The sequence below is a fragment of the Podarcis erhardii genome (genome assembly GCF_964252035.2).
Source record: "Podarcis erhardii genome assembly, chromosome: 12".
NCBI lineage: Eukaryota > Metazoa > Chordata > Lepidosauria > Squamata > Lacertidae > Podarcis > Podarcis erhardii.
In genome coordinates this window covers 14748792-14772650 of record NC_138513.1, presented here as the reverse complement: position 1 = coordinate 14772650, position 23859 = coordinate 14748792, and the positions used below count along the sequence as shown (strand labels likewise).

Sequence of the window (23859 nt, the reverse complement as noted above, 5' to 3'; positions counted from 1 at the left end):
GCAGTGCATTTAGATAATTGTAGACTCTGCACTTGTTGGTTTTACTGGGCAGATAGAGCTCTTTAGATAGTAAAGTCAATATTTACAAAACTTTAGTTTATGGTTGCCATCAATTTGGATTTTAATTAACTTTTATAATGTTTTTATAATGTTGCACTGTTTTGGTGTTGTTAGCCGCCCTGAGCCCGGCTTCAGCTGGGGAGGGCGGGATATAAATAAAATTTATTATTATTATTATTATTATTATTATTATTATTATTATTATTGCATTACCTTGCTTACTTCAAAATGAGTTCAGCTAGTTCTGGTGCATTTGGCACCCCCTGTCCATTCTCCTGATTGGGACCCTGGTCTTCTGCCCCAAAGTGGCACCATTGTTTAACACGTGGTCTTGGCGGAGCTGGTGTTGGTCTTGGTGGAAGCTTAGCATGTGGTATTGTGGTATTTCCCTTTTATAGATAAGAAAAAAAAATGCTTGCAAAGGTATAGAGCATGGGTAGGCAAACTAAGGCCCAGGGGCCGGATCCGGCCCAATCACCTTCTAAATCTGGCCCACGGACAGTCCTGGAATCTCTGTGTTTTTACATGAGTAGAATGTGTCTTTTTATTTAAAATGCTGGATTATTTGTGGGGCATAGGAATTTGTTCATTTCCCCCTCAAAATATAGTTCGGCTCCCTACAAGGTCTGAGGGACAGTGGACTGGCCCCCTGCTTAAAAAGTTTGCTGACCCCTGGTATAGGGAAAGCCTGCTGAAATCTCAGCAGCAAGAGAGGAGGCTGAATAAAATGTCCAGTGGTTGGAGGGGGGACTTTTAGCTCCTGCCCATGACTACCAAACCCAGAATAAATGATGCAGAATAGTGAAAATTACTGTGGAGAACAGGCCTTCTCCAGCACTTGTGACTACAGAATCGTCTCCCTCTCTTCCCACGTCTCCATTGGAGTTGTCATCCTTGGTCTAGAAATTGGGGGTGGGGGGGGCCCTGCCTATCTCACCTTTTGCTCCCCTTTCCTTCAACCTGAAAGAGTAGATAGATTTTGAACACAGTTTTAAATCCTGCATTCCCAGAGTTTCCTTTTGGCACCGCTGGAAGATGGATAAGCAACATGAAGAGTAGGGTGGCCCCCGATCTCTGTGTTTTCGTATCCTTAATGTGGTCTCTATGCAGCCTCCTAAGAACGTCAAAAAAGAATTAAGGGGAAAGGTGTTTGTTGCTTTCTGCAACAGGGGAAGGACAAAGAATGCCTCTCAAAGCGTTGGTTGTTTCTTTGCCACGATCCACACACTCGCAGTCCTGTGTGTGTGGCTACTAAAAGAGAACAGGCAAAATTATAGGTAAGTAAACCTGTTTCATAGCATCAGTTCATTATCGTCGCTTTGGTCTCTGTGCCCTAGTTGAAATGCAGCTTCTGTTTGTGGATATCACTTTTTCTTGCCAAAATCCAGCGGCCCATCTTGCCACCATCTCTCTTTCTCAAATGGCTGGAGGCGGTGAAGCACACACAAAACAGTATCTTCATTCAGTAACTGAATAAACAGATTTGAGCTTTGTCTTTTAACACGGTCACTGGAGAAGCCCAAGAATCTGTAAAGGATTCTTATTTTAACTCTGCAGTGGTGACTTATATATATATTTTTAAAGCAACTTTAATAATGCACCTACAAGGACCCCCCCATCACCAAAATAATAAACGCTTGGTGAATGCCGCAAAGCAGCAATGTGCTTGGGTACCCTCCTCTAGTTACTGCATGGAGAAATGCCATAAAACTACAGTCTCATAGCCTAGGCCAGCAGTTCCATTCAGACAAGTGGGATGGTGGAAGAAGGACTGATCGTTCCTTCTGTGGCAGCTCACTTGATATCAGCCCTGACTACAAAGGAAGGAAAGTCTCTTCCTCCGAGGCCAGCACAGAAATGCGGTGAGCTGGCAGATAGACAGGATAGAAAGTGAACCACTCTTTTCTTCCTGTATGGCTGTCTTGCTGGCACAGGATGGGGACGAGGTGAGGGAGAAGTAGTGTGGTTTGCAGGAAATGGGCCATGGGAGTGCCAGGGACTGGAGTAAGAGGCATGGTTATCCGGATTAGGTCTGTGGGCTGGAGATTCTCCTTGCCAGCCGTAAGGAAATATAATGTGCAAGATGGGGTAAGAACAGCACCTAACACAGGCTTTGTTATCAATTTCGTAATATTCTTTTTTTCTTCCAAATTCTGAACTGTCTTTCACCCAAACAACTCCCAGAGCTGGGTGTGTTTGTATTAAGGTGACAGGCTGAATCGATTTATTACGGTCACAGACCAGAGATTTGGACATATACGGCAACAGAGGACATGTAAATAAAAATAGGTTAAAAGTAAACTCCCTCAGCTAGAACTTAGTAAATAATACAGGTGTAAAACCATTGAAATATGTATGTGGCAAGTTGTATCCTGACTTAGTCCTACGTAGACTAGATCCCACTGAAATGGTTTTATTGGATCTGCTCTTTTAAGTATGATGGAGGCTGCAATCCTAGCCCCACATATCTGGGCGTCTGTTCAGTTGAATTCAGTAGGGCATACTTCTGAGGAGACACCGTTCAGATGGTGCAAACAGTTGGGGAGTGCTGACCCTGCCACCTCCATCTACCGCCAGAGGCGATTGCCTCACTTTGCCTAATGGTAGGGCCAACTCTGTCAATCGGTTATCTATGGAAAGTCGATAAGCAGGATGTGAGTGCAACATCTCTCTTCCATTCGTGTTTCACAGGGACTGCCACACTGCCCCTAATACTTGAGGTAATATATAAGCCACCATGACTAGTGGGCATTGACAAGCCTTATCATCCATAAATGTAGTAATCCCCTGCTAAAATCGCCTTCCAATGTGGTGTCCACCACAGCCGTAGTTGTAACTAGGCACAGTGTGAGTGAATAAATATTTCCTTTTGTCTGACCTGAACCTTCTGAAATTCAGTTTTATTTGGCTGACCCACCAAGTTTTATTATATCTCCGTGCCATGTATAATTTTATATACCTCTCCCATTAATTTCCTTTGAGGGGCGGAATGTGTGAGGAAGGAGATACTGTATATTATGAGCACCTCTGCGGAAGGCATTCCGCACAGACACACTTTTGCCGCCACCTCTCAGCGTTCGTGCTTTTAAAGACCAGGCCGCCCAACACTGAGGGAGCAAGGCAGGTTTCATGTCCCCAAGTTCAGGGCTTTGTTGTCCCACAGGAATAAATTTCCTGTTCATTTACTGAGGAGAGTGAAATAGGAATGTGCAGAGACACCACTGATTTCCGTTGGTGACGCTACCGTGTGACCATCTTTTGGAAGCTGGATTTTATTTCTCGTTTCATATGGCGCTGCTGTAGAGAAAAATGCCATTTGCAGACATAACACTTGATGTTTCAGTATACTCTTTCCTCACTTTATCCATTTTTATCACTGGTCGGGGGAGAAACAAAGCCGCTTCTATTATTTCTTCCACTGCTTGATTTCTCTTTCACCACTGAACTATCCCAGCAATTTCAGGAGGCTGGAATGCCCCGGGAGAGTAAGAATAGCCGACAATGGCAGAGATAATTCCTGTTGCCTTTTGTCTTCTTGCAGTTGTCGGGGCAGAGGTAAGAGCAATCAATAGGACTGTGAAGTTGTGGTATTTAGCTGGGTCTCCTAAGGAAGGCTCCTTTCTCTCTGCAGAGGATTTTGTTACTCCTGTTCCTGGCCGGCTCTCGAATGTTTTTTGCCCTCTCCGTTTAGATCGCCGTGGTTTTTGAAAATGCTCAATTTTTTCGTATTCCTTCAGTAAGTGGGGGATCCCTGCAACTGAGTTCAAACATGGAATGTTGGGATTCAGTCGGCTTTTTAATCATTGCTGTCAGCTACAATGTGACGATTATTGGTGAGTATTAAAAAAACAAAAACCCACATTTTAATTTTTGTTCAGGGTTGGCACCCAGTTCCTGGAAACTGTGTCCTGGTTTTTGTTTTGTGCGTGTGTATTTTTGCTTGTTTCTAGAATTCACTCATTTGCATTTTAATAACATTTGCTTGTAAATGAAAAATTTGCTTGATATTGCTGTTTGACGTCTATCCTTTATTTAAATTTAGGGCCGTTTTTGGTCTTTCTCATTAGTTGTTTCAGGGCTTTTTTCAGCTGGAACTCACTGGAACTCAGTTCCAGCACCTCTCAGATGGGCACCAATGCCATTATAGGAGAACACCTCTTTTTCTAGAAAAATAGCACATGAAGACAAATGTAGATGCAAGAGCATGAACTTATTATGCCTTGCAAGATAGCCTAGTTACACTTTTATTAAGCAATCATTTCAACAGTGCAGATCCCAGATGGAAATAAGGAGGCTTGAAGTAATTTGATGGGCAATTGCTGAACCAAGTTCTCACTGAGTCCTCTGTTTGATTTTTGAGGCCAATAGCTAGCATGTGTACATCTGGTTCCCCCCTTAACTTTGCACTGATCGAAAAACTTGATTCTGTCAGTCCTCTTGGTGAGAGTGATTTCTGTGGGTGTTTCTACTCATATTGCCGGCAGCAATTTGGAGTAAATAAATTAATGAAGGTCATTGCTAAGCTCTTAATGGGTTCAAGGCATTCTAGAATTGGCTCTCTCTAGAGCTGAGATGCCTTGTGTTCCCAAACCGATGTGTTTTTTTTAAATTATGTATTTATGCTATATCTTTCCCCCCTGATTTTTTTTCTCTCCCAGCAAATGGGGCTCCACCCTCAAGGTAGCAAACAAGAAAGCAAGAACAGTACTAAGAGTGCATACCAAAAGCTTTGCATTTCCTCCGTCTCCATTTCTCTTCTCTTGTGATGAAAAGTTGGGCTTGATGACCCTCTGGTTTCTGTCTGTGCAGAACTTCCAAGTCTTTGGGCAAAAGGCCATAGCTCAATGGTAGGGCGTCTGCTTTACATGCAGGATGTCCCAGGTTCAATCCCCAGCATCTCGGGGCTAAGAAAGAACCCCAGAGAGCTTCTGCCAGTCAGTGTGAACCATACTGAGCTAGATGAACCAATGCTCTCATTCAGCATAAGGCAGCTACTTCTGTTCCTATGCTTTATTTAAAAAAAGGGGAAGGGGAAAAAGCTTCTCTCAAATGTTCACCTGAGGTAGAGCAACCACCTATGCTTCAAAATTGGGAAGCGTCTCCTGAGAAATGTTGCCAGGTGCACCTTAGGAGAAATCCTCAAATCGTCTTTAATAATAGCAAACTCTGTTATCTGAGTGCTGCACCCCAGATAGCCAAAGTGGTCCATCCATGAGATGCTGGAGGAACTGCAGGAGGCTCAAAAGAACCCCAAGTTTTGCTGAGGTATTGAAAAACCTTCTGAAAAGAACATTAAAGTGGGTGCTGGGGTGGACAGAACACAGGCTAATGAGGACACAGCATGTTGTAGTCTGACAATGTTTTCAGTCGGTTAGGTTGTGGAAGGCTGATAATCTCCGATCTTCATTTTGTTTCTCAAGGATTTCTACATTATGCACCTCAGCCACTTTCTGCCATGCGAGTCAAGATACGAGTGAAAACCCTTTCACATCCCCCCGTTCCCAATGTGAGCAGCAACAGAGTCTTCACAGAATTTATCATCATAGAATTTATCATAGAATCATGGAGTTGGGAGGGTCTGTGAGGATAATCAGGTTCAACCCCTGCAATGCAGGGATCTTTTGCCCAACGTGGGGCTCAAGTCTGTGCATCTCAGCTGTTGGCTCCCATATACATGACAACAGAGATAAATGGATGTGATCAGCTGAGTGTCAGGGGTGAACTCTTAACCAAAGCCCTCTGTTGCTGTATGCATGGAATATCTAGAGTAGGGTTACCATACATCTGGAATTTCCCAGACATAGCTGGAATACGGCAGTCGGAAACAGTGTCCAGTCGGAAATCTCTTAAATCTCCAGGGAAATCCGGATGTATGGCAACTCATGTCAGAAGTCTAGATTTTGGCGAATTTCCTTAAAAATAGCTCAAAACTTAAATTCTCAAAAAACAACAACAACACCTCAACAACTTTTGTGTTCACTTTTTGAAATATGGCAACCGTAATTTACCCTCTTGCCTGCTGGTTGGCTGGTGTATGAGTGAGCCAATTGGTGAAGCTGGTGTGTGTGTGTATGTGTGTGGTTGCCAACCAGGGTAAAAAATATGCAGGGATTCTACAATACGACACAACTCTTTTAGCGATGACATGTCTACCTTTGTTCTTCCTTTCTAGGGAAGATTTGGTTAACTCTTGTGATCCTGCTGAGGTTTATGGTGATATTCTTAGCAGCCTACCCTCTCTACCAAGACGAGCAGGAACGCTTTGTCTGCAACACTTTACAGCCAGGGTGCTCCAATGTGTGTTACGACATTTTTGCTCCAGTGTCCCACTTTCGCTTCTGGCTCATTCAGACCGTGTCCGTCTTGCTCCCTTACGCCATATTTGGCGTCTACGTATTGCACAAAGTGTGCAGGCAGGTTGTGAAGGCACATTCCGCAGCCTACCGTCGCTACAAAGAGATCAAACCTTCGGCGAGCGGCAAAGTCACAAAGAAATCGTCCAAAGGGAAAAGGAGCAGAGTCGCCTATACAGGAAACGAAATGGCTGTTCCTGATTTTTCCAGGGCGTATGAAGTTCACCTTCTTCTGAGAATATTGACAGAGGCCAGCTTTGGAGTGGGGCACTATTACCTCTTTGGATTCTTTGTTCCAAGACGTTTCTCCTGTAACCAATCCCCTTGTTCGAGTTACGTGGACTGCTACATCTCCAGGCCCACAGAAAAATCCATTATGATGCTTTTCATCTGGGGGCTCAGCAGCCTCTCATTCTTCCTCAGCCTTGTTGACCTGGGCTTTGCCTTCCGAACCAACGCTGTGAGGAATCGGAGAAGGAAGCTGCTGTCAGAAAGTTTCACGGCCGGAGAGAAATGCAGTCCTGGCTTGCTGCACCAAGGGGACAAGCTAAGCAACGATTTGCTGGGGAGCCAAGGCAACACAGCCGTCATTGACAACTGTAGCAACTGTTTGCTTGGCCGAGAGGTGAAGGAAGTGTGCTCCTTTCAAGCTGTGTTCAATCCTCAGCAAAAAAATGGCCCTAACCTCAACAGCAGCAACAGTAGTAACAAATCGTGTGTTGGAGCTGCCCACCAAGAGGGCAAAGGGGTATCTTTCCATGACAGTGAGCAGCCAGAGATCTCCTGTGAGCAATCGAGATTCGAGCAGCCGCCAGGCGTTCTCAAAGGAGCATTGGTTTTTAAAACCCTGGATGGGTGTCGTTATGGAGCCCATTCGCCTGCAAGTAGCCACAAGCCCTCGGTTCATTATTCTTCCCTTGAGAGAAAGGCTTCGGATGTCCAATCTGTCTGCAGCAGTGCTGGCTGCTCCAGATCAAAAAAATCTGAATGGGTGTAAAATGTCAGAATAGAGTGGCAGAAAAACTACTACCAAATACTGCCAATCTAAAGAACAGTGTAGGAATAGGCTCCTTGGTTGAATATACGTTTTGCCATTCTGTGCATGCAGCTAGATGGTTTGTTTTCTTTTACTAGGGAGACTCACTAATGAAGTGTACATGCATGCTACATCTGGAGGTGCTTATTTATACATTTTGGCCACAAGCACAGAGTAGCTAAAGCAAAAGGGGAAATAACTAAATCTTCCTACATGTTTGCAATTGGATGGGTGGGGGCAGCAAGGCTCTGGTTGCTGGATGTGGCCCCTCCATCAACTGGCTACCCACTCTGCATTGGGAAGAAGATCTGAGGAGTGGATCCTGCTCTGTGCAGACAGGCTCCTCATGCGATTTAGAACCCTGTGCAGTTGGGGTACAGAATCACACAGGGAACCTGTGCATTGTTGATGGGGCTCCCATCGTCAGATCTTTCTCCCAATGCATGGATGGGAGAGTGGTGCTGATGGGGACCCAAAGTAGAGGTGAGGAGGTAATCATAAAAGGGAGAGCCCCTGTTAAGAATGAATGAATGTGCATTTTTGAGGCAAAATTCAGGACTCTGAGACTATTGGCTTGTGTGTTTTACAAAAAAAACCCAACATGTTTCTGGACTTAATGATCACAAGATAAGCTCTAAAATGCAGATTGAAATATCTGTTGAATTCTCAGAACTCCAAACAAGAATTTCTGTGGTCTTTACTGCTCTGCCTAGCTCTCTCTTTTGCATCTCCTCCTCTGAATAGCAGAAATAGAATACTGTGGTACCTCTGGTTGCGAACGGGATCCATTCCAGAGGCCCATTCGCAACGTGAAAAGAACGCAACCCGCAGAGGCACATCTGCGCACACACAGGTTGCAATTCGCCGCTTCTGCGCATGTGCGTGACGCCATTTTGCTCATCTGCGCCTGCGCAAGCAACGAAACCTGGAATTAACCCTTTCCGGTACTTCTGGGTCGCCGCGGGACGTAACCTGAAAGAACATAACATGAAGTGGACGTAGCATGAGTTATGTCTGTATTTATATATATATATATATTTAAAGCAAATCCACGCACCAAGACTTGGATCGTGGAGTCGCATAGCTTGGATTCCCCTTGTTCAAGAAACTGGTTTTAAAAAGGGCCCATTCATTTTCAAGGAGGGGGTGAGGATGGGGGGGTCCCAGGATGCCTTGATTCCTCTGTTGGAACTTGCATGCCTTTTGGCTTAGTTGCAGAGAAGTTATTGGAAGCAGTACCTTTTGAATGCTTAGTAGCAGTCCTTTTATTTTCAGCTTTTGACCAATTTAGAAGTGCATACATGGCAGCAGCTACAAAAGGAAAGTTGTTGGGGGAGAGAGGAAATGTCCCACATTTGTTTTTGTCCCTTCGATATTGCTCATTAACCATTAAAATATGTGTACAACATGTGAATTGACAAATATTTCATTCATTTCCTGAATATTTTGACACTCACAATTTCAGATTTCTTTTTAAAATAATAATAATAATTATTTATTAAATTTATACACTGCCCTTCACCCGCAGGTATCAGGGCAGTTCACAACATAAAACATAACATTTCTTCACTCATTCTGGAATCACTTAGGTGTCAGAAGACATACCACTTTGTATTTTTAAAAAAGAATAATTCATCTTGAAAAGCGCGTGTTCTGTAAAAGTGCACAGAATGTAGTAGATCAGTACAGAATACGGATTGCTCCAAACGTCAGCTTTCATATTTGAAAGAGAAAGCATCTAGTCTTCAGCATTTGTGAAACATATGCTTGAAAGTGTGGGGGCAATGCCTGCCGAAAAATTCAAAATTTAAGGTTGGTATAAAATGTCTAATGGTCAGAGATGGGATTTCAGTGCTCCAAATGGCAACATATATCTCCCAAACCTGCATCATGACAGTTGGTTTGGTTGCATGATGTCCAACATTAACAGAAATATATAGCTGTGGAGTGGGATTATTCTGATAACTCAGCCCTATCTATTTTTCCTCTTACTGGAATTTTGGAAAGCTTTGCTTCTGATCCATTTCTCCCCAAAGTTTGCTAGAAGTGCAATTGCAGGCCTGTCTGTGCTATTAAAATGAAATCTCCCCTTTAGTACAATCATGTGATCGACATACTGCTCTCTATAAGAACTGGAAGAGTGTAAGATTTAAACCAAATAAGTCAGTACTTGTTTAATTTCAAAGGGTCTACACTTTGTATGGCTAGTACTGGATGCGACCCTTTACCTCCATGTTGCCCACCCTAAGAACTAGCAGATATCTTAGCAGAGTAGAAGTTGTTGAACATCTTCTTGCTTCGTTGACAACTGGATGCATACAAAAGTTGGCCTTGATAAATTCTACAGCATTGCAAACTGCCCAGTGTTTTAGGATGAGTTTGATAGACCAGGCTGTGAAAGGATGCCTTGCTTATAATGGAAGACAGTAATCAAAACTCTTCCAGAAAATCTAGATGAATTTCCTGTGAATGAAATGGGGAGGCTATTTCATTCTGCCCAATTTGATTTTCTTTTATTTCCCTTCTCTTTCCTGTTCTCTTATTAATCATTTTAGCTACTGCCTTTTTTTTCAGACAAGTGTGGTTTCAAGACTGAACTTGGGTTTTGGTAGAGGGTTACCAGGGAAGGTAGGTAGGAGCTGTGACCCGCTTACGCTTTGCTAATCTGGTATTGGGTTGAAATGCACCACAATTAATTCACGGTTTTAAAACATCAGTGTGAGATATTTGTCTTGTAGTGTATTGGGTGAGTAGGTTTGTACATTTTTTAAACCTCTTTGAGAGTTACTGTTACCTCTAAAACCAAGAATAGGTTTTCATTTCATCAGGTTATGGATGAGCAATAATATTGCTAATATTTTACACATCTTGCGTTTATGTGTTACTATTCCGAATGTTCTTACTGGAGTAGGATAATAATCCCTAAAATATAAATTCTCTACATAGATTCAAAATAAAACAAAAACTGGTTAATTATCATAGCTAACTGGCCCGAAGATACATTTCCTTTCAGTTGAATCACTTTTACTAGATATTTATGAATTTCATCCTTTTTACCAGCAGAGGGCATGGTGCAAAGTTTTGTTCTCTTATTCCATGGAAGGGAAAACATTAGGATACTTCTTGCTCATGCAACACCATATAGGCAACTTTCTCTGAAGCCAGATGGGGTAGGATATTGGTTTGCCTGGAGCCTTTACGTTTGGCACTGTTTCTTAACAAGCGTGCCTGCAGCTAAATATTGTCACACACCGCTCCAGTCTCCTCTAGTGGTGCAAGATTCCAGGGGGTTGCAGAAGTTCTTAACGGGGTCTGTGGGGGCAATGAACCATGACAGAGACCCAGTTAAAGAGACTTTGCTCTCCCACAGGCTCATTTTAGAGGCCTGACCAGGAAGCAATTGTCCCACATATCTGTGTCTGCCATTCCTGCAGTTAGAAGAGTAGATGCCCCATCAGAAAATCAGAACTGGATGATGTAGGTGGAGCAACTTTCAGAGACAGAACCTGCAGCCCAACTTTCCCCTTGGGAGTCTGAAATGAAACATTGCTGTGTTTGCAGGCTGGAGTTCAGAGCACCAGCCAGTCCCACACCATTCCAACCCTTAAAAGATTGACACACTGAATGAATTTGCTAGTGCTATATAGGATTCCACCTCACCCAGTCCTAACATTTCCCTGGGTATATTCTTTGCTTTGGGCTCCCATTGATATATTATGCACCATTTCCTTCTTGGCTTTTCTGCCAGCTGACCATCTTCTGTTGGGTATAAGTAGCTCGTCTCTTCACTGAGCCTGATGTGAACCCACTTCTTACATGAACCCATGGCTTAGTGCAAACATGGCTACATACCCTCCAACACTTCTCTGATGAAAACAGGGACACCCCATTCCATAATAATTTTACTATTTATATACCACACATCTTACTGGGTTGCCCCAGCCATGCCAGACGGTTCCCTATACAAGATTGCCTTCAGACAGCTTGGAGGTCAGGTAACTCCATGCCCTCCAACATTTCTCCAATGAACATAGGGACATCCTAAGGAAAAGTGGGACATTCCAGGATGAAATCAGAAACTGGAACGGCTTCTCTAAATCAGGGACATCCCTATAAAATAGGACACTTGGAGCGTCTGTGGCTATTATATCTAGATTGCTCCTGCCTGGTCATTCTGCTATGCCACTGTCTTGTGCTAGGCTTAGGCTGTTGTCCAAACCCTGGCTTGAGTGTAATAACCATGTACTGTAACCATGGTTTACAACTCCCATCAGCCCTAGCAAGTGTGGCCTGTGATTAGGGGTGATAACAGTTTTAGTTCAGCAACATCTGGTGGGTCAGAGTTTCCCCATACCTGCTTTATGGCTTGTGGTTGTATATTCAGGAGAGCTAAACCACAAACTGGGTTTGAATGACATGCAAACCATGGTTTAGGTCTGTGCTGCAAATAACCAGGAAGCAGCAAAGTGGCTGTGAGGTCCTCTCCAGGAACATGCACATTTGCATTAAGTCATGGTTTCAGTTTTCGTGACATGCAAACCAGGCCAGTGGTTGCACCTGGGGAAACTGGTCATATATGCCTACTGAATGTCTGCAGCATCATGGAAACTGGGATGGTACTGGTGTGAGAAGAGCAGAGGGAAAGCTCATCATTATGCTACCTATTTAAAAATGTACACATGGTAAATAGAAGGCTAAGAAACTCCACTTGCAAATTCCTAGTTTGAATACTTGCTGTGAAATACACAAACACAATTGTCACATGCAGTGATGTGCTCCATGGCCATTTTCTTGATACACAATCCTGGACAACTTGCCCAGAATGCAAGAGGCGGATCATTTATTTCCCAGACTACAACCTGCACAGAACCAAGAAATCAGTACTTCACCCCAATGAGCAAGTTCTACTCTGGTACCAGAAGTCAGGGGACTTTTTACCCGGAAAACCTGTAGAGTTCTGTGTCTCCACCAAGGCTCCAAGAGGGAACTCTCAGTACTTTTGCCAGTAACAGTGTTCCTTGGGAGTTTGAGACTGAAGGAATGATGGGCACACATTCTTATATTTCGAGAAAGTTAAGGGTACCAACTCGAAACAAAGAAGGCAAGCTGCAAAGATCCAATAGCTGATAGTACCCTCAGTGGGTACTATGCTGTGGACATATGCTGCATTGGTTAGTTTAAAAAGCCATACAACTTTGCCATTCTGCTAATACAAACATTGTAGCGTTTGGGTCCACATCAGCCGCATCTCTAAACACAAAAGGGAGCTAACCTCTTTTGACACAGCGCACGGAATTGTGCATGCACAATGTTAAACTTTTAAATACAGAATACTTAATCCACAGTAAGTTCTGTGCTAATGGCATTCTCTGTCTAGATGTTCTCTTCTCTGTCTAGATGTTCATTGATTAACTCTCTTCCTTACACCAGGGGAGGGAAACCTGTGGCTTGTCAGAGGTTCAGTTCCCATCATGCCCAGCCAGCAATGGCCAATGGTCAGGGATGGTGGGAGTTCTGGAGCACAGCAGGTTCCCCAAAACTAATCTAAAGAAATAAAAGAGTGGTCAATGTGTAGGTAGGAAGAGAGTGGAAATTAATATTAGTAGTCGTGATTACAGAACTGTAAGCAAAAGGAAGTGAAATCTTTAAAGGGAAACTGTGGTATGTGATTTAAAGCCTGTTCTGGTATCTTTCTCCTCAAGTGTCCAGCTCAGTCCTATTGCTTTTTTACTTGAAAGCAAACCGCATTGATTTGAATGCAGCTTCAGCATATTGCAACTTGACTCCTTTTAAAATAAATTTAAATGCAGACTAATTTAACCTATACATATGAATACAAAAAATCAGATAGTATTCAACTAAGTTTTCCTCAGAGCTGCACCACAGAGATGAATGAACATGGCTAAATTGGGTTCATTTTAATAGGTTTACTCTGAGTAGAATTTACTTGTAATACCACACATAGTAAAAATACCCACTAACTAATCCATGCAGCAGCCATGTAAGCCTGAATTAGCTTACTGCTGATAAGACAGGTATGCAGTCCTATATACACTTGCCTCGGAATAATCCCCGTTAAACTCAATGAGACCTATATCTGAGTTGACCTGCCTAGGATGGCACTCGCAGGATGTACACGTATATATTATGAAGCCATGATGTGGACTGACACAATTTTCCTACATTAAAGTGAGTTGTATGCAAGGTATTAATCTTATGCGAAGCAAATCTAAAGAAGGTGGGGGTGGGAGGTGGGAAGAAGCAGCAAATTATGACTGCCTGTTCTGAAACCAAATGTTAAAATGCACCTAATTCCCTTCATTCTTTTTATCAAGAGTGCATACTATTTATATTAGCGCAAGTAAGTTTCCTGTTCCACTTTGCAACCTTTCTATTCCACTTTGCTTGGGGTTAATTTCCTGTGTGGCCACTAAGTGGCACTGCTCCCTAACTATTCACAGGATGTTTCCCTCTACTTTTCTAAATTCGTCATTTCCTCCAAGTCGAATTCAACAAGAAACCAACTTGACTAATTAGGAAGACTGATCTTGAGAAACATCCACTTTGTAGGGTGTTTATTATTTTATCCAATTTGTTTTAACTGTGAGGAGTTCTCCAATGCGGTCATGAACTTTCACAGCTTTCTACAGATTCCTTCAGGCTTGTTTTTATTTGCATTGCTTTTTAGCCCAATCTGCTTCCTGGGGAAAAGCAGTATTTCTTAAAGGACCAACCGACCACCACCTAGATTTGCAACTAATTACAAGAATTTAAAGAAGCTGTAAAGGGCACTTCACATGTAGAAACACGTGTTGTTGAAATGTGAAATAACCAACAGTCCCACTGTAGTTCAGCCTGGAGAGCTCAGTTGGTTAGAGCATGGTGCTGATAATGCCAAGGTCGCAGGTTCAATCCCCATATGGGACAGCTGCATATTTCTGCAGTTTGGGGGGTTGGACTAGATGATCCTCAGGGTCTCGTCCAACTCTACAGTTCTATGATTCCGCCCTTGGGGCTCCCAAGACTTTGAATGACTGACGTGTGGTGAGACAAAAATGGAATTTCTGAGTACTATTCCAGCTAATAAGGAAAAGAACAATTCTGCCAACCAATACAACAGTAACAAAGTTTCTCCAGTACCTTTTGCATTCATGTAGCCACTGATCATATACTACAGAGTAAACCCATTGCAGTCAGTGGGCTTAAGCTAGTCAAGTTTATATATTTCAGTGGGCTTAATCCAAGGATGACTTTACAATACACTATGTCTTATTTCAGCCTGTAAGCCAAAGTGGTGACTACAACTTCCCATCAGTCTTGACCATCAGTCATACTAGCTGGGGCTGATGGGAGTTGGGAGTTCCAAGCATTGGCTACCCCTGCCGTACGTCATTGTGTTGCACTGGATAGACTCTTAAGAGTCCCATGGACTGCAAGAAGATCAAACCTATCCATTCTGAAGGAAATCAGCCCTGAGTGCTCACTGGAAGGACAGATCATGAAGCTGAGGCTCCAATACTTTGGCCACCTCATGAGAAGAGAAGACTTCCTAGAAAAGACCCTGATGTTGGGAAAGATTGAGGGCACAAGGAGAAGGGGACAACAGAGGACAAGATGGTTGGACAGTGTTATAGAAGCTACCAGCATGAGTTTGACCAAACTGCAGGAGGCAGTGGAAGAGAGGAGTGCCTGGTGTGCTCTGGTCCATGGGGTCACAAAGAGTCGGACATGACTAAATGACTAAACAACAACAACAACGTCTCTTGGAAAGAGCACAAGTTGCTCCCCATTTGCTTTTAGTTGCTAGAAAATGCACACTCTAAGCTACTTACTGCTTGGACAAGTCAAAGCAACAGCTTCACTCCTCAACCCCCATCTCACTTTAAGAAGAAAATAAGAAATGCTGACTGGGCTATTTTAACTCAGCAGGTTGTGTTCTGCTTCAGCAGCTGAAATCACATAGGAGCCAAATAAATAAATAAATAAATTTTCTTTGGACAAAACACATACGGTAAGTTAATTTCCCATCTTAAGTTTTCCCTTATACAGGGAACAATAATCAAATGAGAAAATCCCTGTTTGGGGATTTTTAAAGGAAGGGAAGAGAAATGATGTGTCACACAATGGTAGTTCTGCACTTGCAAGGAATTGATTTGTTAGTGTGGCAGAACTTAGGCTTTGGAACTCCCTGCCCATGGATAATCATTTTACTGAACCTTTTTGGGCACCTACTAGAAACCCTTTTTCTTTAAGCAAACCTACCCAGACACATAATTTAAGTATGTCTTTCATACACTTATTTTAAAACTGATATTATTATTTTTTTTGGGGGGGGGGAATTAGGCTAACTTTTTTAACATATGGTCTTATTGGTGAATTTAATGTATATTCTATATTTTATGTAAATCACTTGGAGGTTTTGATGGTTAAGTAGTATATAAATCCTGTTTAATAAATAATAATGGGTTGCATTCAACTAAGTTTTACTCAGAGAATACCCATTGAAATTAGTCATGTTTGTTAATTTCAATGGATCTGCTCAAAGTACAACTGAATTAAATACTGGTAGCATGGAGGCAAATGTGAAAAATATACCAGGACTACCCTCTCTCACTCAGTGGTGTCAGGGGATTTAATATGTCACCACACTGGGAGAAAACAGAGTAGACCTTCCCTTTTCACAGTTCTGTTTGCAATTTTGGCCTTAAGCAAAATGGCTGCCTAGCACCAAACAGTCCTGGGACAGTTTCGGGTTTTTTTTTTTTTTACTGCTGACATGCCCTCTGATCCATTGAGCATGTATTCTAGAAGATATAACAGAAGCCACAGGCATACAAATATGAAGCAGAATTTAGCTTTTTGTGTATTGAAATGTTGGTTCTAAAACAAATATTGTAGTGCTAGAATTTCAAGCACTGAAGACTTCCCTTCTCTCTCTCTCTCTCTCTCTCTCTCTCTCTCTCTCTCTCACACACACACACACACACACACACACACTGTCATGTTGGTAATAGTTCTCTGGTTCAATTAGTGGCTATAGAGAAGAATTTTGTTCTCTGAAAAAGAAATGCTTTAAATTCAAGCAATTGTAAGAAGACCACCTGTAGAGTATTCATGGATTACTCTACCTCCCCCCCCACCTTTATAATACTCTAAAATGTGGGCCTTACTGCCTGCAGTCTGACTAACAATGCTAGGAAAATCTGTTTAAAAGGCTGTTCTCTCCTTTTCCTCTGGTGTTCACAAACTGTTACAAGTCTCCCTTAAAAAAAAAAAAAGAACGAAAAAGCAAACCCCACATTCTTTTTAATTGAAGGACTCCAGTGGTGGCCAATTGGTCTGTAACAAGAAAATCTGGGCAGGAGGTGGGATTTTTTGGGGGGGGAAAAAAAAAAGGAAGCCACACCACACACTCCTATGCAGTACATTTAGAGAAAAGATCAAAGTTTTTCCCCAATCACAAAAGGAACCAAGATCCTGACAGATTAACCCTATTCATTTAGTTCCTCTTTAAAAGGAGATGTTCTGAGCCACTGGTGTAGACAGGTAAAAAGTTCAGCTCCCCCCCACCCAGGCATTCTGCTAATTCCACCGCCTCTTACAATCAATTAGCTTTAGCCTTGACAAGGACAGTCTCCATCTCCCAGGAGGGAGATAGCTATCCCTAAGTGCTTCCACCCCCACTCAAAAATAATAATAATAAAAAAAAATGCTTCTGACAATTCTCAGCTTACTTTTCTTCCCTAAACCAGCTTTAGTGATTCTGCCTCAGCCTGCAGAAGGGGCAGGTGCTGATCACGCCAACAAGCATGGACAAAAACAGGCAAAATGGAGCATGCAGGTCTCTCGCATTCCTAAAGCAACATTCATTGGGCAGAAGTCAAAACAAAGCAGCCAAGAAAGACGAATACCCGGCCCTTGTTTATATTCCTTGTGACAGGGCAGCAAACGGCTGCAAGAGAAATGATGGCCCACAAGGAAGGTCTCGAGTCTCCAGTACATCTGCTCTAAAGGAGACCTGAAAAGTCTCTGGGAGGAAGCAGTTTGGAGTACCACTCTGGAATGGTTCCTTTTCTCATTTTTCCTCACCATAGCGAGTATGGAGTTTTGCATCCACCCTGAGGATTTTCTGCTGTTTAAAAAGCAAAGCTCTGAGGCAAAATACCTCAGCTGCCCCTCCCAGCCTGCCTCAGATTTCAGATGGCACTATTCAAAAGCAAACTAGTTGTAGATTGGGAACCTTTGTATACTTTTGAGTTAACAAGGCTGCTCCCCGTTGTCAAATCATACTCAGCTCCAGAGTTGGCAATGAATCTTAAAGGAGAAAGAACATGGGCCCTCCAGAGGTTGCTGAATTACAACTCCCATGAGCCCCCATCAGCATTGCCAGTGGTCAGGAATGTTGGGAGATGTAGTCCAACAGAATATGGAGAAACCATAGGCTCCCTATCCTTGTCTTTGAACAGCTATTCAAACTACATCCCCCATCAACCCTGGCCATTAGCATGCTTGCTGGGGCTGATGGGAGTTGTAGTTCATTAACAGCTAGAGGACCAAAGGTCCCCCACACCTTTCTTAGAGGAACACTAAAGCACAGGATGGAGAATCAGTGGCACTTCAGATGTTGCTGGACTCCAGTTTCCATCATTCCTGACCAGGCTGGCTGGGGCTGATGGGAGTTGGACAGCAACATCTGGACTGCCACTGATTCTCCAACCCTGACTTAGAGGAACAAGGCCATTTAAATCTTGAAGGTGCAAACCCTAGACCCCTTTAAGCCTCCCATGATTCCTAGTCAACTCTGCTCTTAGATGATATGCAAAATTTCACACTTACTCCAGAGTCAACCCACAGGAATAATCAGGGCATTGATAGGGGGATGTTTCCCCTGCCAAACAGATCATTTATCATTATTTTATTGACAAAATAGAATACTCAAATATTTGCTCTTAAGAGGGAGCAGTTGGTGGTAAGCCTCTAAACTTTTTTCTTTTTACAAAAAAAATTTACAGACTGTAAAGCATTTGGGTTATATACATATCTTACACATTTTGTACAAGGTACCAAATAATTATATAAATACATCTTTTAACATAGGAAACCCGTATTTATTTGGGGTGTATAATTAAGACACAACTTGAATGTGTTTAAGGCATCTGCCAGTTTGTTCATTTGATTTTGTTTTTTAAAAAAGAAAGTCATTTTGTTTTTGTTTTTTTAAAAAGAAAGTTTCCCAAACCCTGCAGTCCTATCATAGACACCTGCTGCTTTGATGTCACCTTTTGAGTTTGAAAGTAGGAGAAAAAGCAAAGCAGGGGGAACCCCATCCAACAACCAAGAGGACTCCCGCCAGTCCAAGGAGCGTCTCAAGACAGTCCTTTGCTTTGGGAGGCTGGTGCCTTGAAGTATGGAGCACGTGACTAGACAAGGAGTGTAGGAAGGGGGCTGAGGAGGAGCTGGCCTGGCACTTGACAGCCTCCAGTAGCTGTATCCGTCCTGCACCTGGAGAGGTCACTGAGAAGCTTGGGAATGAAGGGGAGGCGGGGAATATAGTCAGCTGCACCCTCTCCCCACCTGTCCCCAAGAACTCCATCTTTTACACCTGGGACAAGGGCATCTGTTTTGGATACGAGACTGAGCTGGCGGTGCCAGACCTCCACGTTAAGCCGGTGCTGACGTCGCTGTACATGGACCCCGCTCCGCCCCCCAGTCCCCCCACCGCAGCGGCAGTCACCATGCCCCCTCCGCCGCCAACCGCTCCAATGCTCCCTGCCGCCACTGCGGCGGCGGTCCCCTTGCTGGCCCAGCAGCAACGGGTGCAGAGCGCCTTCCAGGACTCCAGAGTCTTCCCGGACCAGACCCACACTCCGGACGTGATGCCCACCACGAGGCACATGAAGTACTTGAGCATAAAGACCGCATAGTCCGGCCGGCGTGCCTGGTCGGGCTGCTGGTCCCGCAGGCAAGGGCAGTTGTGCGTGGCCTCCCAGCGGGGGCGGTTGTGCTGCTCGTAGAAGAGGCAGGCCACCACGCTGGCGGCCGGGACTGTGTAGAGGACGGTGAAGAGGCCCAGGCGGATCATGAGCTTCTCCAGCTTGTGCGTCTTGGTGGGGCCCCCTTGCTGCTTGATGACGCTGCGGATGCGGAAGAGCGAGACGAAGCCCGCCAGCAGGAACATGGAGCCGATGGCCAGGTATATCAGCAAGGGGGCCAGCACAAAGCCCCGCAAGTTCTCCAGGCTCTGGTTGCCCACGTAGCAGATGCCCGCCACGGGGTCCCCGTCCACCGAGCTGAGAGCCAGCACGGCAATGGACTTGACGCTGGGCAGCAGCCAGGCGGCCAGGTGGAAGTACTGCGCATAGCCCGCTATGGCTTCGTTGCCCCACTTCATGCCGGCTGCCAGGAACCAGGTGAGCGACAGGATGACCCACCAGATGGAGCTGGCCATGCCAAAGAAGTACACCAGCAGGAAGACCACCGTGCACAGGGCAGGGCCAGTGCTCTCATAGCGCACGTGCTCCGCCACGGCTAGTTCCGGCTGCAGCTCCGCAGCGCCCCCTGCCGCCCCGCGCCCTCCGACTGCTGCGGCTGCTCCTGCAGCGCCCCCGCCGGCGCCCGCCGGCACTGCACCCGCCGCCGCGCCGCCGCTGCAAGCCACTTTCTCGTGGCCGGCGACGAGGCGCACCAGGTAGCCCAAGGAGACGAAGAGGTAGCAGGCGGCCAGGAAGATGATGGGCCGCTCCGGGTACTTGAAGCGCTCCATGTCGATGAGGAAGGTGGAGACGGTGGCGAACGTGGAGATGAAGCACAGGATGGACCACAGGCCGATCCAGAAGGCGGTGAAGGCGCGCTCGTCGGGGCTGAAGTAGGGGTTGTGGCAGGGCAGCGCGCAGTTGGCGATCTGGCCGGTCTTGACGCGGTTGTAGAGCGGGTGGCGCTCGCTGGACACGGAGACCATGGGCGCGCGGCACTGGCAGCCCGGCTCGCACGGCGCCGGAGGCCGGGCCTTGCGCAGGGGCGGCTCGGCGGGCGGCGGCGGCGGAGGGACGGCCGCGCCGGGGATCCTGGCGCCGCCGCCGCCGGGGGGCTTGCGGTGCGGCGGCTTGGGCTGCGGGGGCGGCGGCGCGGCGGTGGCGAGCTCGGTGCGGTTGTAGTCCATGCAGAGCGTGTCCTGGTTGCCCTGCTCGGGCAGGCGGTCGCAGCGCATGCGGTCGGGCCAGGCGAAGCCGTACTGGCGCATGAGGGGCGCGCAGCCGGCCTTGGCCCGCTCGCACACGCTGCGGCAGGGCGGCAGCGGCTTCTTGTAGTCGTCCAGGCAGATGGGCGTGTACATGCTGCACAGGAAGAAGCGCAGGTCCGCCGAGCACTGGATCTCCACCAGGGGCCAGAACTGGTGCACCTCCAGCCCCGCCTCGTCCTGCGTGTCGTGGTTGAACTGGTTGGGCATGTACGTGTAGTTGTAGCCGATGCCTTTGCACAGGGGCACCGTGATCTCCTGGCAAGACAGCTCCTTGGCCGACGACGCCGACGCGGACGAGGAAGACGCCGAAGAGGACGACGACGACGCGGCGGCGGCGGCGGCTGCAGCCGCGGCGGCAGAAGCGGCCGAGGCGGCGCACCTAGAGCGCGGCAGCCCCGGCGACCAAGCCGGCAGCAAGAGCGGGAGGAAAGCCACGGCCAACAGGTAACTGCGCTCCATGCTCGGCCCGGAGCGGCGGCGGCGGCGGCGGCGGCAGCGCGTCCAGGCAGACTCCTCGGGCGCCGAACGAGCCAGCCACGCCGGTCCTCCTCCTGCTGCTGCCGCTGCCAAGCCGATCTCCTCCTCCGCCGCTGCTCCGGGCGCCACCTCTCCAAGCTCCAGCTCGCCTCGCCGCCTCCTTCCCGCGAAGCAAGTGCGCCCTCTGGCCCGGCAGAAGCGGCGGCTCGGGGGATCCCCCGCCGCTTTGGGGCGCCTCCTGCTCCTTCCCTCCTCGGCTCAGTCCGCTTCCCGCCGTCTCGCGTTCATCTCTTCCCCGCTCGGCTTTGTCGCAAGGACGGGCTCGGCGGCTGCTGCTGCTGCTGCTCGCTTCCCGCAACTTTCCCCCAGCCGTGCGGTGTCAAGATGGCTGAGGAGCCCCGAAAGCTGCGGCGGCGTTCAGCGCGCTCTCCGCGCCTCCCGGGAGATCGCCGGTCCCCCTGCGCCCAGCGAGTCGCCTTCCAGATCCCCAAGCAGCTGCGGGAGACTTGCAGCGCTCGCTAGCTCCCGAAGAAGCGCTGCCACCTGAGCAAGAGAGAGAGGCTCGCGGAGCGGCAGCAGCCCCGCCAGTCCCTTTGGCACAACTTCTCGCTCGCTCCAGCTCCAGCAGCGCCAATCCGGTGGCCGCGCTCTCAGGGATATTTATAGAGGAGGAAGCCAGGCCCCGCCTCGCCTGTCCCAGCTACCTATCACGAGGGCTCCGGGCGGGGAACGGGGACCCCGACCCAGCAGGCTCGCTTAAGGTGGAGCGGGTTTCGCACCGGGGTGGGAAGGCGACTGCCGCTGCTGGCCCTTTAAGGCCCTGGGCTCGCTGTCGGTTCCTCGGTGTTTTTTTCTTTTAAAAAAGTGTAAATGTCCCGCTTTAACACTTTGGCAGGTAAGTTGCATAAAAAAGGGATTCTGCTCCAAACAACACCCAAGCTAAACACCCGTTCCCAGTCCTATAGTGGCTAGTATTCAATTCACATACTGTATAATAAAAATGAAGATTTCTTCCCCAGAAGTTCTGTGTTACATTGTTAGTGGGGCTTATGAAAACACTTTTCCCCAGGCTTGAAATACTTGAGCTTAGCAGGGGCGCGTGCAACAGCGTTTCCTTTTAGTTAATAAACAGTGTTGCAAACAGGTGTCCTGTGTGTCTTCGTGCAAATTCTGCATCCGAGGCGCTCCCTTGGGAATATTATGGGAATGGGATGAGGCGCTGCTTCAAATGTCACCTATCTAGCTGGAGCGGCTAATGGTAGCAACTGCTGCTGCTGGCTTTGCTATGCAGATTTCACTGGGATGTGGAGAACCAGTACGTTTTGGTCTGGGATGGCAGCAGGTGGCACCAGTTTATTCATTGCCTTCCCTGCCAGGTTCAGCAAATATTCATCCTTCAGGCCATTTCTCTCCTTCTCCCTTCAAATCTTGGCAGTCACCTTTTATATTATGTATTTATTTAATATGGACTTGCCTATCCAACTCAAAGGGACACGGGTGCCTATCCAACTCAAAGGGACACAGAGCCTCTTGGGCTTGCCAATCGAAAGTTCGGCGGTTTGAATCCCCGCGACGGGGTGAGCTCCCGTCGTTTGGTCCCTGCTCCTGCCAACCTAGCAGTTTGAAAGCACGGCAAGTTCAAGTAGCTAAATAGGTACCGCTCCAGCGGGAAGGTAAACAGCATTTCTGTGCGCTGCTCTGGTTTCGCCAGAAGCGGCTTAGTCATGCTGGACACATGACCTGGAAAAACTGTCTGCAGACAAATGTTGGCTCCCTCGGCCAGTAAAGCGAGATGAGCGCCACAACCCCAGAGTCATTCGCAACTGGACTTAACTGTGAAGGGTCCTTTACCTTTTTTTAAAAAAATCCCACTCCAACCCCATACCAGAAGTGGGGAATCTTCTTCAACCCCATCTCTATAAGCATGAGGCTCACATTGGATTCAAGCCCCACATTGGGCAAAAACATCCCTGCATTGCAGGGGCTTGGACCAGATGACCCTTGTGGTCCCTTCCAGCTCTACAGTTCAATACACAGCCCTGAAGGCTGCATTGCCCAGGAGACTAATTTCTACACACGTCACTCTGTATCCTCCATCCAAGGCAGACAAGAGGCATAATCAGTTAAAGGACACTTTCCAGCCAGGCAAAACCAGCTGGGGGTGCAAATTGAAGGGCTAGTGAACGGGTGGGGCCTGGGGAGAGTCCAGCACGCTGGACAGAGATGCCTTATCCCTGGACCTCTGCAAAACCCTGTCTTCCTACTCTCCTTAGCTAATTGCACCATTTCCACTGTCACAGTTGGGCTCTGGACTTAATGGTCTTCCAACTCTTCCCTGGGTGGCAATGTGTGTTGGTTCGCTCATTTAAAAAATTGGCAAGCTAACCAGTCCTACTGTGCTTAGGGATTATCCTGCCCAAACTACTGAGTTGGGGACCCTGGTCTTTGGCCCCGAAGTCCTGCCCTTACGGCACCACAGACAGCTAAACCTAAGTGCGTGTGACTCTGTATTCTGACTCTGTCTCTTCTTGCATCCATCCTCTCTTGTCTCTCCTGGTCTGAATTTTGGATTGTAAGCTTATTGGGGCAGAGACCCTGACTTGGATGTTAAGCGTTTTGTTCATTAATGGCATAGCATCTTTTTGCTATGTCAATTTCCTTCAGAGGCCAGGAAGCAACAATATAGGAAGTGT

General features: G+C 46.6%; 2 protein-coding genes across 3 annotated transcripts; one reads left to right on the top strand and one right to left on the bottom strand.

Annotated features, from left to right (window-relative positions):
* The first annotated feature begins 1010 nt into the window (after nt 1-1010).
* Nucleotides 1011-9599, top strand: GJD4 (gap junction protein delta 4). 2 transcript variants are annotated; one of them, XM_081834623.1, is made up of 2 exons: nt 1011-3893; nt 6233-9599. In XM_081834623.1, the coding sequence occupies exons 1-2, from the start codon at nt 3830-3832 to the stop codon at nt 7408-7410; spliced, it is 1242 nt and encodes a 413-aa protein (XP_081690749.1). In that variant the 5' UTR covers nt 1011-3829; the 3' UTR covers nt 7411-9599. The 2 variants fall into 2 exon arrangements, with proteins under 2 accessions (XP_081690749.1, XP_081690750.1); XM_081834624.1 differs by lacking the exon at nt 1011-3893 and adding an exon at nt 4708-5566.
* An 8748-nt stretch (nt 9600-18347) lies between these two features.
* On the bottom strand, nt 18348-22623 carry FZD8 (frizzled class receptor 8). Its single transcript, XM_081834312.1, has one exon. The coding sequence runs from the start codon at nt 21146-21148 to the stop codon at nt 19046-19048; it is 2103 nt and encodes a 700-aa protein (XP_081690438.1). The 5' UTR covers nt 21149-22623; the 3' UTR covers nt 18348-19045.
* Nucleotides 22624-23859: the final 1236 nt, after the last annotated feature.

Bases quoted from the DNA above. Each gene is read 5' to 3' on its own strand.
- GJD4 (XM_081834623.1), top strand. From the start codon at position 3,830: ATGGAATGTTGGGATTCAGTCGGCTTTTTAATCATTGCTGTCAGCTAC. The intron at 3,894-6,232 runs GTGAGTATTAAA...CTTCCTTTCTAG, and splicing joins CTACAATGTGACGATTATTG to GGAAGATTTGGTTAACTCTT.
- FZD8 (XM_081834312.1), bottom strand. From the start codon at position 21,148: ATGGAGCGCAGTTACCTGTTGGCCGTGGCTTTCCTCCCGCTCTTGCTG.